General features: G+C 35.0%; 1 protein-coding gene across 1 annotated transcript; it reads right to left on the minus strand.

Moving 5' to 3' along the window:
• Nucleotides 1–5,834: 5,834 nt before the first annotated feature.
• Nucleotides 5,835–14,242, minus strand: LOC150098578 (zinc finger protein 346-like). Its single transcript, XM_090405459.1, has 2 exons — nt 14,173–14,242; nt 5,835–7,514 (listed from the first exon to the last, which is right to left on the minus strand). The coding sequence occupies exon 2, from the start codon at nt 7,508–7,510 to the stop codon at nt 6,776–6,778; it is 735 nt and encodes a 244-aa protein (XP_090261585.1). The 5' UTR covers nt 7,511–7,514; nt 14,173–14,242; the 3' UTR covers nt 5,835–6,775.
• Nucleotides 14,243–14,933: the final 691 nt, after the last annotated feature.

Here is a 14,933-nt window from a genome sequence, read left to right on the forward strand (position 1 = left end):
TTTTCAGTGGTATTGAATCCATAAAAATTGGACAAGACATTAAGGTACTCTTTACAGATGACATTTGTTTTAGTATTTTCTCTCATTCTAGATGACACTTGATCTGGTGTGAAAGCAGTTCTGTTTATCATCACAAGAATATTCTTGAAAGGGATAGATACAGCAGCACAGGGTCACGGTGTGGGGGAGGCATTAAGCTTAATGGATGCACTGGACTAGAAGTGCAAGAAAAAGGGACTATGACTGGTGAACAATATTGCAACAAAGTTCTTCAACATCATGATTGTTCTGTGGTGCTGTGGCTTCTGAAGATTAAGGATATCAATCGAATTGAGCAACCAGCATGCTCCCCAGAACTCAACCCCCGTAGAACATGTTTGGGATGCAATAGGGAGATGCATTGCTGCTCAAAATTCCCCTCCAGAAAACAAACAAAGCCTTATCCTTGCTTTGAAGGAGGAGGAATAGACCAGTTTGCCTCAAAAATTCCTCAATCACTTCATGCTAAGCATGGTATGATATGACATTGTGAGAAGTGGTGAACATATTCCATACTGAAACGTGTGGACAGACTTATGTGTTCGTTACATGTTGTTTATTTTTTAACGGTATATATTAGAACACAGAAAAATAAGTAAATAATTAATTTATTAACTTATTGCTGATATTTTGCTGGTGTTATAACCAGCATCTTCAGAGCACAAAAACACAGTTTGTCACAATACGCAAGACTATAACAACATGGTGTAATCAACGGACTAGTTAAACAAAATTGTAGCAGCAACACAAAGACTAGAGTCCTGATTTTATCGCCCTCTATCTGGAAAAAAAATGCAGCTATCACATAAGACTAGAGTCCTAAACAGAGAAAAAAACCAGTACTAGTTTTTTCTTAAGATGATTTTAGGCAAATTTATACAGCCATATTTGTTGAGATTTGGAGTGTGTTTCAGGGCTTCTGTTGCCTCTAAAAACGATCTCTCCGACTTGTAAGTGCTTCTGTGCAGTACTTTTGCGTTCTTCCAGTTGATCCTGTGTGCAGGGGTATCCAGAGCATGGTCTGCTAGGCCCGACTTGCCATAGTGATAATGTTGGATGTATCTTTTGTGTTCGCTGATGCAGATGTTCAGTTCTTCCTGTTTAACCGTAGTAGGCTTGATTACATGAGCAGGGTACTTTGTAGACTCCTGGATGCGATAAAGGGGGAATGCTGCCCTTGGGTGAGCGGATAAGGGTTGCTAATTTGCCACACGGTCTGAATGTGGTGCGTAGTTCATGTTTATTAAGAATTCTTGAAATCTTTTCGAATGTGCCTTTAATGTATGGGATGGTGACTGTTTTGTTGTAGTTCTCTGTGGTGGATAGTGGGAGGGGTTTCTTAGGAACATTTAGTATTTTGTTTATCTTATGGAGATTATAGCCATTGGCCAAGAAGATGTGGCTTAAGTGAGCCAGTTCAGCAGCAAGAGCATTTTCATTGGAACAGATTGCTCTTGCTCTGTGGGGTAGCGTTTTTAAAATGCCATATTGTTGAGAAGGGTGATGGTATGATTGTTTGTGTATATATCTCCCTGTATGTGTGAGTTTTCTAAAAACCGAAAATGATAAGGAACCATCTGGAAGATGTGTGATAAGTGTATCCAGGAAGAGCAGACAGTTATTAGCTTCCAGTTCCATTGTAAAGTGGATTTTTGGATGTTGGCTATTTAAATATGCCAAGAATGTTTCCAATGTCTCTGGGCCATGTGGCCAAATAGCAAGCACATCATCAACATAGCATAGCCAAAGTGTTAGTTTGAGAGTGGCTGTATTGATTGCTAGTTTTTCCAGGTGTTCTATGTAAAAGTTGGCTGGGGGGGAGCCCATGGCTCCCCCCCCCCCTCATGGACAGACTTGTGTGTTCGTCATACATGTTGTGAATTTGAATAGTTCAAATCAGGAGGGGAAGTGTGACTTCAGTAGATTGAGGGTTTCTATTAGTGGTACATTTGTGAATAGTGAGGTGATATCAAAGCTTACTATTAAGTCTGAGCTTTTTAGGGTATGGTGTTGTAAGATGCTTTTTAGGTGGGCTGAATTTTTGACAAAGGAGGGAGAATTGTTTGTGAGAGTGGCTAGTAGCTTAGCTAAATGCCTAGCCAGTTTGTATGTGGGACTATTTATACTGTCCACAATTGAGCATGAGGGTGTACCTTGTTTGCGAATTTTTGGTGCTCCATAAATCCTAGGTGTTTTAACATGGAAGGGCTTGAGTTTGTTTACTGTGTCTTTGGACCAGGAAGTGACTTTTTTCAATAATTTACGTGCCTTATTCTTTTGTGTGTTGGTGGGATTGCGATCTATAATTTTGTATGTTGACTGATCTTGTAACTGTGTGCATTTTGTTTTCATATTCTGTTGTGTCCATCACCATGGTTGCATTCCCTTTGTCTGCTTTTGTTATGATAATCTTGCTATTATTCTGTAGCTCTTTTACAGCAATGATTTCCTTATGCGGGATATTATTTTTGGGAGGCTTAGACTTGATTAGGATGTTGGAAACATCTAAACGTATGTTGTTGGAGGCAGGTCGTATATATTCCCCGTTCGATGGACGCCATTATTTCGGCTTTTGGAACTTGTTTGGGGGGTCACGGAAAAATTGTGCCCTCAACTTAAAGCACTAGTTGCTTCTTTGCTTAAGGTGAGCGATGATAAATTCACAACGACGAGGTCTTGTTGTAATTGCGGTCGTTGTATAGTGTTGCATTGTTGGAGATTTTCAAACTTATTTTGGTGCCGGTTTTTGACTATGTTGAATTCTTTTTTAGCCGTTGCATCGGTGATGTTATCTAGGATCCCCCATAGTTCCATATTCAGAATATTATATAGTGATTCACGTAGCGCATTGATGGTTGAATTTGATTTTGATAATTCCAGACGAGTGCCGTTAATCTGTTCACATAATAGCGCTACACTTGCTCGTTTATAAATGCGTTGGGCTTTGGCAGAGTGGAACTTGTGTTTGATTTTAACACAGTTCAGATTGGTGTTATTAAATTGGTGTCTCGGCACCAATTTAAGAAGGCTAACCTGTTCAGTTGCTGCGCCAATTTTAACTTCCACTTACCATATTGTCGTGTCTTACGTACGATATCTTCTCCATGAAGATTCCTTAAACGTGTGGATAGACTTATGTGTTCGTCGTACATGTTGTTTATTTTTTAACGGTATATATTAGAACACAGAAAAATAAGTAAATAATTAATTTATTAACTTATTGCTGATATTTCGCTGATGTCATAACCAGCATCTTCAGAGCAAAAACACAGTTTGTCACAATACGCAAGACTATAACAACATGGTATAATCGACGGACTAGTTAAACAAAATTGTAGCAGCAACACAAAGACTAGAGTCCTGATTTTGGCACCCTCTATCTGGAAAAAAAAAAAAAAATTGCAGCTATCACATAAGACTAGAGTCCTAAACAGAGAAAAAAATGCTAACCCACAGAGCAAGAGCAATCTGTTCCAATGACAATGCTCTTGCTGCTGAACTGGCTCACTTAAGCCACACCTTCTTGGCCAATGGCTATAATCCCCATAAGATAAACAAAATACTAAATGCTCCAAAGAAACCCCTCCCACTATCCACCAGAGAACTACAACAAAACAGTCACCATCCCATGCATTAAAGGCACATTCGAAAAGATGTCAAGAATTCTTAATAAACATGAACTACGCACCACATTCAGACCGTGTGGCAAATTAGCAACCCTTATCCGCTCACCCAAGGACAGCATTCCCCCTTTATCGCATCCAGGAGTCTACAAAGTACCCTGCTCATGTAATCAAGCCTACTTTGGTCAAACAGGAAGAACTGTGAACATCAGCGAACACAAAAGATACATCCAACATTATCACTATGGCAAATCGGGCCTAGCAGACCATGCTCTGGATACCCCTGCACACAGGATCAACTGGAAGAACACAAAAATACTGCACAGAATCCCGTACAAGTCGGAGAGATCGTTTTTAGAGGCAACAGAAGCCCTGAAACACACTCCAAATCTCAACAAATATGGCTGTATAAATTTGCCTAAAATCTGGGAGACAGTCATCTTAAGAAAAAACTAGTACCGTTTTTTTTTTTTTTTCTCTGTTTAGGACTCTAGTCTTATGTGATAGCCGCATTTTTTTTTTTCAGATAGAAGGTGCCAAAATCAGGACTGTAGTCTTTGTGTTGCTGCTACAATTTTGTTTAACTAGTCCGTTGATTACACCATGTTGTTATAGTCTCGCGTATTATGACAAACTGTGTTTTTGTGCTCTGAAGATGCTGGTTATAACACCAGTGAAATATCAGCAATAAGTTAATAAATTAATTCTTTACTTATTTTTCTGTGTTCTAATATATACCGTTAAAAAATAAACAATATATTCCATACTGAAATATCTCTCCACATAGTTTTCTGGAAGTGCCGTATACATTAATTCTTTAACTACATCCTTAGGAAATTTGTAACTTTTGCCAAAAATGTATGAGGATGGTCTGAAAAGTTCTCAGCGTTGACCATAGATGGCAACACTATCAGCAATATTTTCTTATTCTAAGTTGGTACATCTGTCATAACCATCCATGTGAAATTTGCAAGTCATTCTATCAAGTAGTTTGTTTTATACAGCTGTCAAAAGCAAAAGTGTTAAAATTCTTTGTAAAAGAAGTTTTAACACCAAAAGAAATTCATTCGAAGTTCATAAAAGTTTATGGTCACTCTTCTCCTTTGTTTTCGACAATTAAGAAATGGTCTGCCAAATTTAAACGTGGCCATTCCAGCCGTGAAGGTAATCCATGTCCAAAAAGTGTAACAACACCAGAAATCAGTGATCAAGTGCACAATATGGTATTCGATGACCAGCAAGTCAAAGTACGTGAAATTGCCGAGACTATAGGCATTTCAAAAGAATGTGTAGGATATATTTTGTGTGAAGAATTGCAAATGAAGAACCTTTGCGCAAGATGAGTGCCGTGCTTGCTTGCAACAGATCAAAAACACATTTGCATGAAAATCTCTGAACAGTGCTTGGAGCATTTTAACAAGAATAAAACTGATTTTGTGCATTGATTTATTACTATGGATGAAACTTGGATTCACCATTACACACCAGAATGCAAACAGCAGTCAAAACAGTGGACGAACACGGTTGTTCAACGCCAAAGAAACAAAATCAGTTCCATCAGCAAGAAAGGTCATGGCATTGGTGTTTTGGGATGCTAAAGGCATTTTGTTTATTATCTTGAAAAGGGTAAAACAATAACGGGAATATCATTCTGATCTTTTAACCAGACTAAATGAAACAAATTCATGAGAAAAGACCCAGTTTGCAGAAGAAAAAAAATCATCTTTCATCAGGACAATGCACCTGCCCAGAAAGGTGTTTTGGCAATGGGAAAATTAAGGGATCTGCAGTATGATATGTTGGAACATCCACCCTATTCCCCAGATTTGACTTCCTCTGACTTCTATCTCTTCCCAAAACTAAAACTCTTCTTTGCTGGTCAGCATTTTTCTTCGAATTAGGAGTCATTGCAGCTGTAGAGGGATATTTTGCAGATCTTACTGAGATCCACTACAGGAAACAGGATAATGGTGCTTGAGCATCACTGGAATAAATGTATTAGTTTTAAAGGAGATTATGTTGAAAAATAAAATAATTTTGAGATTATAAATTTGTTTTTTCATTGTTAGGCCAAAAACTTTTCAGACCGCCCTCATATTCCAGAAGTTCAAAATATTGTTTCAATATTAGAATACCATAAGTTGGCATATTAACAAAATTAAAATTGGCGAGATTCACATAAAACATTTATTTGTAGAATTTTTGCCAAAATTTCATAGGCATCTTCAGTATAGAATTACAGAACAGCAAAAATATAACAGAAAATGCTAAAACGCACCACCTTAGTAGATAATATAAGACAGCTAAAACAGAACTAAAACTGAATATTTCCTAACTAAAAATAATAACAATAATAAAATAAAAGTTTCACACTTTTCTTTAAGTTTGTCTTTTAGATAAACTGGAAGCTCTGCTTTTATTAGTCTTGAAGAACATAAATCATATTAAATATTATGACTTATGTTCTTCATCACATTATGAGCCTGAACAGACTGATGTGGGATATCTGAATGCGTTTTAAAATTCAGATATCCACATTGGACTTCCTGAGCATGCTATTAACACTAAACACAGAGCTCACTGGAACAAGACAAGAGTCCTTCATAAAAGTCGTTTCCTTGTAGAATGTCTGTATAAAGAAGAGTGTGAAACATTTTTATCCAGTTACATCTCTTTTGGGAGGAGAGCTATCACACAATACATATAAAAAAAAAAGCTTATGTTTTTGGTTATTCATAATGGTGCTTAATGGGGTAAACAGAAGAGAAAAAAAATTATTGAATTTACTAGTGTTTTTGTTAGAACAAATTCTTGAATATAATAAATTGAGAATTTAAAAAAAAAACTGCATGTTTATTTGTTGATGGTGTTCTTGTGTACTTCATTAGCATAAGATTAAGTCACAATAATATTAATATGATGCTTTCTGGACAAAAATAGATTTCATTATCCATGATTTGTTACCTAAGGTCCTAGTGGGAGAAGCACTGTGACAATCACCTTTAGGAAGATAATAAATTTTCTTATCTTCCTAATTATCACACATAGTAATCACATTTATGTTTTGAATGATATACAGTTACAATTCAATAAAGTTATCCTCATAGATTCTGTCAGATATATATATTCTTTGCATGAAGGGAACTTGTCATATGAGCAACATATTCTTTTCCATTTTTGTACACTTTTTTGCAAATGTAACAAGGAAATGAATCACCATTGCCTTTCTTTTGAGAATCCTGTACAGAATCATTGCTTGCTTGCAGATTTTTCTTGTGTTTTGCACTTTCTATATGCTCTTTATAAGAAGTTTGGCTAGTACAAACTATATTGCACACAGTGCATGGAACTGAAGTATTAGAACTTGTGCTGCCAACTGATGCATTCTTTTTCAGAGATTTATCTGGTGTGCTGCTTGGCATTTGTATCTTCTTTAAATGTTTAACACTCTTTTTGTGCTCTTCATAGGACTTTGGACCTGTGCACGTAACATTACATATATTGCAAACCACTGCATCAGAAACTACACCATTTTTCCCAGATAGCTGTCTAGACACATCTGATTGTTTTCTTGCTGCTTCTGCTTTTTTTTTATGTTGCTGACTTGCTACATGATCTCGGTAAGGTTCAGGGCCATTAAGAACTGTGTTACATATTTCACAAATAATGTGATTTGTTTTTACACTCACAGTAAATGGTTCTTTATTAGCTCGAGCACTTTGAGTTGGAACATATTTTGCCAGACATTTATTCTTATGTTTATTGCTTCTAGAATGTTCTTGATAAGATAATATTCCACTAAAAGACTTCTCACAAACCTTACATTGGTACATTTCAGCTGCAGCCATTTTCCTGCAAAATAAAAATTCATTTGTTAAATAGCAAATAAATTATAATAACTTTGACTTTTATTAGATCTCAAACTGGTATTAACAATTGCTGTGAATTATATTGTAACAAAAAAATTCCTCTCTAACATTTGCAATCATCTTATTAGAATTCCTATATAACATTTGGAGATACATGAAACACAAGTTTCATGTATCTCCTGATATATTAAAAAAAAAAAAAAAAGCTTTTTTTATGGTAATAGAGCTATCCCTTTTTACTGACCTGTAAGCTTAAGATTAATCGATTATCTTTTAATTAAAATGTTTAAATTTCGGAGATTAATAAATCAGACATACCTGGATGATAGGCAGGTTCATAGCTAGTTTTTCTATCTTTTATCTGATGATCAACTACCGAAACAGCCAGCAAACCATTATTTATACTGCTGGCTGGTCATCTTTACCACATTTTTCATAACTTTTTTTACTAGTACCTCTGATGATGTAATTTTGATGACTTACAGAATTTTAGGTTATAATTGCTTTTTATTAAACTTTAAAATGTTTTAACTGTTTTGAAAGGGAGTTATGAATCCAAATCATGACTTCTGCTTGTGCTCTTTGGTCTCTGTCAACTCCACTGTATATCACATTAAAATTTTTGGTTCTCATAGTTCCTTTTAATTTCTTTTTTGTTTCAGTGATTACTGCTATTTTAAAATGTCTTTCATTTAATAATTGGTTTAATTCTATTTCTTTATATGCTATTCATCTTACATTCCAGTTTGCTATGTCTATTATATTTTTTCGTTTCCATTTTTGTTTTACCTTTTCCATTCCGGGGTCGTTTCCCATAGATTCAATCTGATGATCTTTTTCTGTCAGCTTACAAGTAGAATTATGTTCTCCATGTCAGGGGACTAGCCTGACGATGGAATAGTTCAGTGGTAGGGCTGCTACCTTAAGGCTTCTGAACTAGCCTTCTTCCGAATTTAAACCGATAGGAGGAATAGGGTATATTGAAGGCGGAAAGAGTAGATTATAGAAGAATTATAGTAAGGTTTATAGAGAGGGCATAGTTGTAAGGCCAGAAATGAAAAGACCCCATGGCCCTTGAGTACTCTAATAGCATAAGGGGTCGTATAAAATAAGAAGAGTTGACTGATAAGGCCTTATAGGAAAGATTAAAGTAAGTGGATCTTCCTAAAAGTAGGAGGAGAGGATAGATCCAGCTAGGGGTCTATGGGAGTGTCGGTTCCCTTACAATCAAGATGATTGTCCCTGTTGGTCCACGAGTCCTTATTCAGTATATTTGGACCACCCCACCATATACACATGCGCGCGCACACACGCATGGTGGGCTCCCCTCTCCGCCACCCAGGGGACATGCTCTCTAGGGGTTACAGGGTCACCCCCCCCCGAGAGAATTAAACCAAGAACCAGTAATAGGAAAAATTTAAAAAATATAAACATAAATGGATGGAACACGTTCAAAGAATGAAAACAGAAAGATTACCAAAACAAGCCTTAAAGTACAAGCCATTAGGAAAAAGAAAACCATGACGTCCTCTTAAACGATGACTTCTAAGGCCGGAACAGGTCATGCTAGGCCTAAATCCTTGATACGCATGATGATGATGAACTTTAAAATGGTCTCAATACCAAAAGCTTCGCACAGAAAAAATTCTAAGCCCCAGAAACTTGCATTTTCAACTTTTGTATTATTATTATATTTTTTTTTTTTTGTTATAATGAAATATGCAACCGGGAGATTTTTTTTTTTTTATTAGTTATGAGTTATTCACACTTTAAAACCCCTTCATGACTTATGGGCCACCCTATATAAACCATAGAAAGATGTATACACATTATCAAATTATACAGAAAATGTTATTTTATCATGTTTAGCAATAAGTTAAATTATAGATACATAAAAAATTCAGAGCTTGAAATTGAAGGAAGTCATTATCATCTAATGCTTCATATTATCTAGGTATTCTAACAGGTTGGTAAAAAGGGACAACTCTAAACCATAATCTACACTCTAGTTAGGGAGCAATAAATGCATTATTATTATTATGTGACACCTCCAAGGAATCCAAAGACTCAATGAGAGAGGGCACATACTCTAGAACTCTGTCCACTACTCTCAAAATCTACCAACTACAGCAAGCCACATCATCTACTACCTACCACCACCACTACTATTTTCACAGACAATCGCAAACATCCATGCTGTGGGTTCAAATCCCGCCATGCACGTGGCGGGATTTGAACCCGCAGCCTTTTGGCTGGAGAGCAGATAAACTAACCACTCAGCCAACCAGGCTGGCTTTTCCATTGAGCAGTAGGCCTTTATAGTGATGCCTAATAATAATACTATCACCACTAGGAGATTGCAATTATAACAGATGTGTTATTATCTGTGGGGTCGAATCAACACCTTCTTGGGCCCTCAGCAAGAAGAGAAAGAGAAATGTGAGGCCCCCATCACATTTCCTAATGTTTAGTAATAATAATAATAATAATAAGATACTTATCGATTTTGAAGTCCCAAGTAATTCCATTGGTGGATGTGAAGGCAATATTCAAAACAAAAATAACACAACAATTCACTCCTTCCCACCCACATGCTTCCCCATAGCAAAACTAACATTATAAAGTGACTTTTCTACATTTTCATGTGGAAAAATCACGTATTAGGTCATCAAAGTTAATATTTTGTAAATCGTGACTGTGATATGCTGTTTCTTAATTCATTTTTTAATAATTTCATTTTAGTTCACAATAAGAGAATGGGGGCTCCTAAAGAGCAGGGCACCATTACCTTAAAACAGCCCTGGTTACCTGGCTGGTTTATTGAGTTTGTGGGAGTCAAAATCCACATTTTTTACTCTCCTGACTTAGTATAACATTGACTAACCTTCTGATGGACAGTCCTTATATATGTTGAAAGTTTTTTCACTTAGTTATACTATAAATTAAAGATGCCAAGAAATTATATTCTTGGTTTCATCCTTTAACCAAGTGTAAGCAAACAAAGTTTGTATGTGAAGTCACTTCATGATGAAACCTCAATGGACCACTACCCAGACCGGTCTGGGTAGTGGTCCTTCCCATAATGCATAGCATTATACATAATGTATAGCATTATGTATAATGCATAGCATTATACATGTCTGTTAGGATATATGTGCATTGCATTATGAGATACTAAGACAATTGGTGTGAAGTAATTAGCCTATATATATATATATATATATATATTGTACTATATATAAAGTAGCTCAATTTTGTATATATACAAGTAGCTTTATTCAAGTGTAAGCAAAGTTTGCGCATGAAGTCACTTCATGTGCAAACTTTGCTTACATATGAAACCAAGAATATAATTTCTTGGCATCTTTAATTTATAGCCCTTATATGTTCCTCAAGTCCTACATGGGATGGAAGTGACTTTTTCTATTCAAAGGGCACATGTTATCCCATTGCTACAGAATTCTAATTGTACATCTGCAAATAAGAGTAAAAATAAACTCATTTTAATTTAAGACTAAAATGTGATTTCATTCATGATAGATCATATTTAATCTATTTGGTATTTCTTGACAAAGCTGCTTCTGAGATCCTAATTTTATTATTATGGAAATAGTAAAAGAAAACATAATCCTTCTTAGACACCCTACTCCTCTGCCCATTGTCAGGTGAACTAATTACTTCCATCTATTGCAAGCCAGCCTTTATTGGATACTACATTCAATAACAACTGGCTCACTATCCCTCTCAAAAGGCTGAAATTATCAAAACTTCATTATGACATGCTCACATCATTTGCTCTATGCTGCAACAACTACAAGAACTTTTAAACATCAAATGATATATGACACTCAACAGCTTCTTGGACTGGACCACAAGTCTTTTGGATTCCTATATTACTAGTTCAAATAAAGAAACAGTACAGTACATAGAGTCCCTATTCTATACATTTCTAGCATCTCAGAACCACTTTCTAGAATTCTTAAGTACAATCTAGTGGCTACATTTATTCTGATCAAACTTTCATCATGGGTTCCATCTTCTGAAGATAAATGCTCTCCTCTGGCTCTTTCTGGTGCCTACCAAGTTCCTTGTGACTGTCACCTTTCATATTTTAGATAAACTGGACATTCAGGGAAAAAAAAGAATACAAGAACACCAGTCTTATATCATCAATAGGAAATACAAGAAATCAGGCCTTGCAAAACATGGAACAGATACAGACCACAATATTATATGGTCTGAAACATGCTTACTAAATTGTGGCTACAGAAGCACCAAAATCTTACCTTCTCATCCAAACTTGAATTGGAACAACTGCCTCTCAATATGAAAGATAGAAAAATCTTATTTTAATTATACATCATTATAGTTTTAACTAATTATAATTAACAATATCTCATCAGTTACGCCTTTGCATTGTATCGCATATAGCATTAGACGGCTCTTGCAGTTTCAAATCAATCAAATTGTTCACATTCTACTTTGTATTAAACTACCATTTGTCACTGATATTGATAATTTTCAGGCCAAAATATATAGCCTTTGAATAAATATTCACTTATTTCCTTGTGCTTTTGTGTGAATTGAAAAGATCATAATACAGAAAAATTATTTACCAACAGAGCTTGTATGCTCTGTTGGTTAAAGTTGGTTTAATTTGATTTTTACTCAAAATCAGATTTTCTGTTGAAAAAAACTTTTCCCTGAAACCAAGTTTCATTTTCATTGCTGTATGAATTAATGGAAAATCTTAATAGGTTCACAATCACCAACATGTATCAAAGTTGACCAAATTTCCTCTTTGACCCAGGCTGTAGGTTCAAATCCTGTCATGAGTGCTTGTGATTATCCTTAGGTGGGAGATCAATTTCATTACTTTGTGTGACCACTACTAATTAATTAAAAATTGAAAAAATGTGAGCCCACCCATATGCTATTTTACTGTAGGTTTACAAAAAAAAAAAAAAAAAAATGTGGGTGGGAGCCACATAAAACCTTTCCATTTACCAGTGCAGATTATCAATCAGTAAATTAAAGGTATTCACTGCAAATTACATAGTCTAATATTGCATTAATTTAATCTCAAGCTCTTCATATTTTAGATTTTTTTTAAAGTATTCATTAGTATAAAATTCAGTGGAATGAAAGTGTTATTTCTTAAGCTGCTGCTTGATGTTAATGATTAATAATTTTTGCATCTTGACTGTAAGGAGGGTGAAACTCCCTCTCTTGTGAAAGGTGAAAAAAATTCTGTATGACTTGTAATGACCTGGTCATTACAAGTCATACAGCACAGAAGAGCCATAGGAACATGTAGACTAAGTGGTGCAGGACAGCCAAAGACTGAATTTTTTGTTTAAGTACATACAGAATTGTTTATTTTTAACTTGAAAATCAGTAAAGATTTTTATGCAACAATTCATTAATTTATTTTTTTATCAGTTCATTTATTTAGTCTTACAATTAACAGATCTCATTTTCTCTCTTTTAAGACCAGTTGAGATTATACTAAAACAACTTATTTATATTAAGCTATGAATTAATTGATTATATATATCAAAGCATTTCTGGCATAAGGGGGAGAAAACGTTTGTTTCAGGTAATTGCAACAGTAGTGCACTATCACAGAATCATTTGTTTACATATTTGAATTTATCCATAATTATAGGAGTTGAATCAGTTATTCTAATAATTAATACATTAATGTCTTAATGGTTTCCTGTTACTCTTTACAACGATCAGATACACCAAGTAACATTCCATACCTTTGCACAAACATTACCGTATTATTCGTTAAAATAAATAAAAGTTAACCCCTTTTCACATATGCAAAAAAAAAAAAAAAACGGACTTTATTACTGCTGGTTGATCACGAGAAAGGACCCTCTATAAAACATGTAGAATTTTTTTTTAATGCAAACGTGTAAGCAATAAAATCAGTTGTCTTTTTTTTTTTTTTTGAAAAAGAAAGAAAAAAAAAGGGGGGGATAACAAATAGGCATTTTGTAAATTGCAACCAGAAAGAATGAAATTAGTGTCCATATTTTTTGTAGTTGGATATGAAGAGGCATTTTTCCTAAATGCCGTCACCATATCCAGTTGTTAAAAAAAAATAATAAAATAAAGCCGGAAATTTTACGCTTGCACTTTTTACTACTTCTCTATATGTTAGATAAAATACAGAAGCTCATTTGCCCGGATCATTCAGTCAGTAAATAATATATATATATATAACTAGCCTACAGCCTTATATATTCATCCCATAGCAGATAAACATAACCACGGGCGTCCGTAGATAGCGCGGGGGACCCCCCCCCCGGGGGAACTACTTGTGAAAAAAAAAATTTAAATAAAAATTTATTGATGTAATTATTTGTCTCCAAGCTTTTCCCCCTCCCTGGAAAATTTTCTGCGGAAGCCCATGAACGTAACTCAAAATGCTATTTTAAGTTTTTGTGACCAGAAATCCGATTTCTGTGCTATGGAATATCCTTTGCTGTTATTATTATACATTGGAGTCGGGAGACTCATCGCCGAAGTTTTAAGCATTAATATAGTATGGCAGAGCAGTGAATATATAACTTAAGCATTTTTTTTAATTGAAAAATTACCACGAATATTTAAAAGAGAAAGCGACTTACAACTCAACAACAGGTTTACAAATTAAAGAACTAAAACTAGGTAACCCAAGGAAAACCTGCAGCTGTTCGATTCATAATACTTTTGTAGCACTAAATATGGAAGCCCTCTGGTGAGCGCACGCGTGTGTGTATCAAAGAAAAAAAAAAAGCTTGTCGTCGTCTGAGCAATTCAGGTACAGGCTTTTTATGTCCTATTCCTAGTCTTCAGATGAAGTTGGTCTTTCCATCTTAGTCTTGGACGTCCGCGGTCTCTTCTTCCTGTAGGTTTATATATTTATATGCTAGTTTGGGAATCCTATAGTTATTCATCCTTTCTATGTGGTGTAGCCAATTTTGCTGATATTCTATTTCTTGTACGATGCACTTTGTATCTAATCTAGTGAGTCCCAGGAGAGGTCTTAGAAACTTCATCTGTGCTGCTTTTCACTTCCAAATTTGAGAGATGGTTTAGAGGTCATATATAATCTTAATTGAGTTTTTTTTAGTCATTTGTTCTCCAAAATTTCTTTTAATTATGCCATTCATTCTATTGTAAATTTCTAGTCTTGCTTCCAAGTGTGAATCAGTATTGTATTGCGAGATTATATTTCCCAAGTACAGTATTTAAATTCCGTAACTTGTTCTATTATTTTATTGTAAAGCATAATTTTGACATTTTGAATGGTGTTTCCACACATTGCCATAGTTTTTGTTTCAGATATTTTCATTTTATATATATATATATATATATATATATATTTTTTTTTGCTATTTCATTTAGA

Source organism: Typopeltis vanoorti, chromosome 15 (genome assembly GCF_054136105.1).
Source record: "Typopeltis vanoorti isolate ZY-2024b chromosome 15, IOZ_Tvanoo_1.0, whole genome shotgun sequence".
NCBI lineage: Eukaryota > Metazoa > Arthropoda > Arachnida > Uropygi > Thelyphonidae > Typopeltis > Typopeltis vanoorti.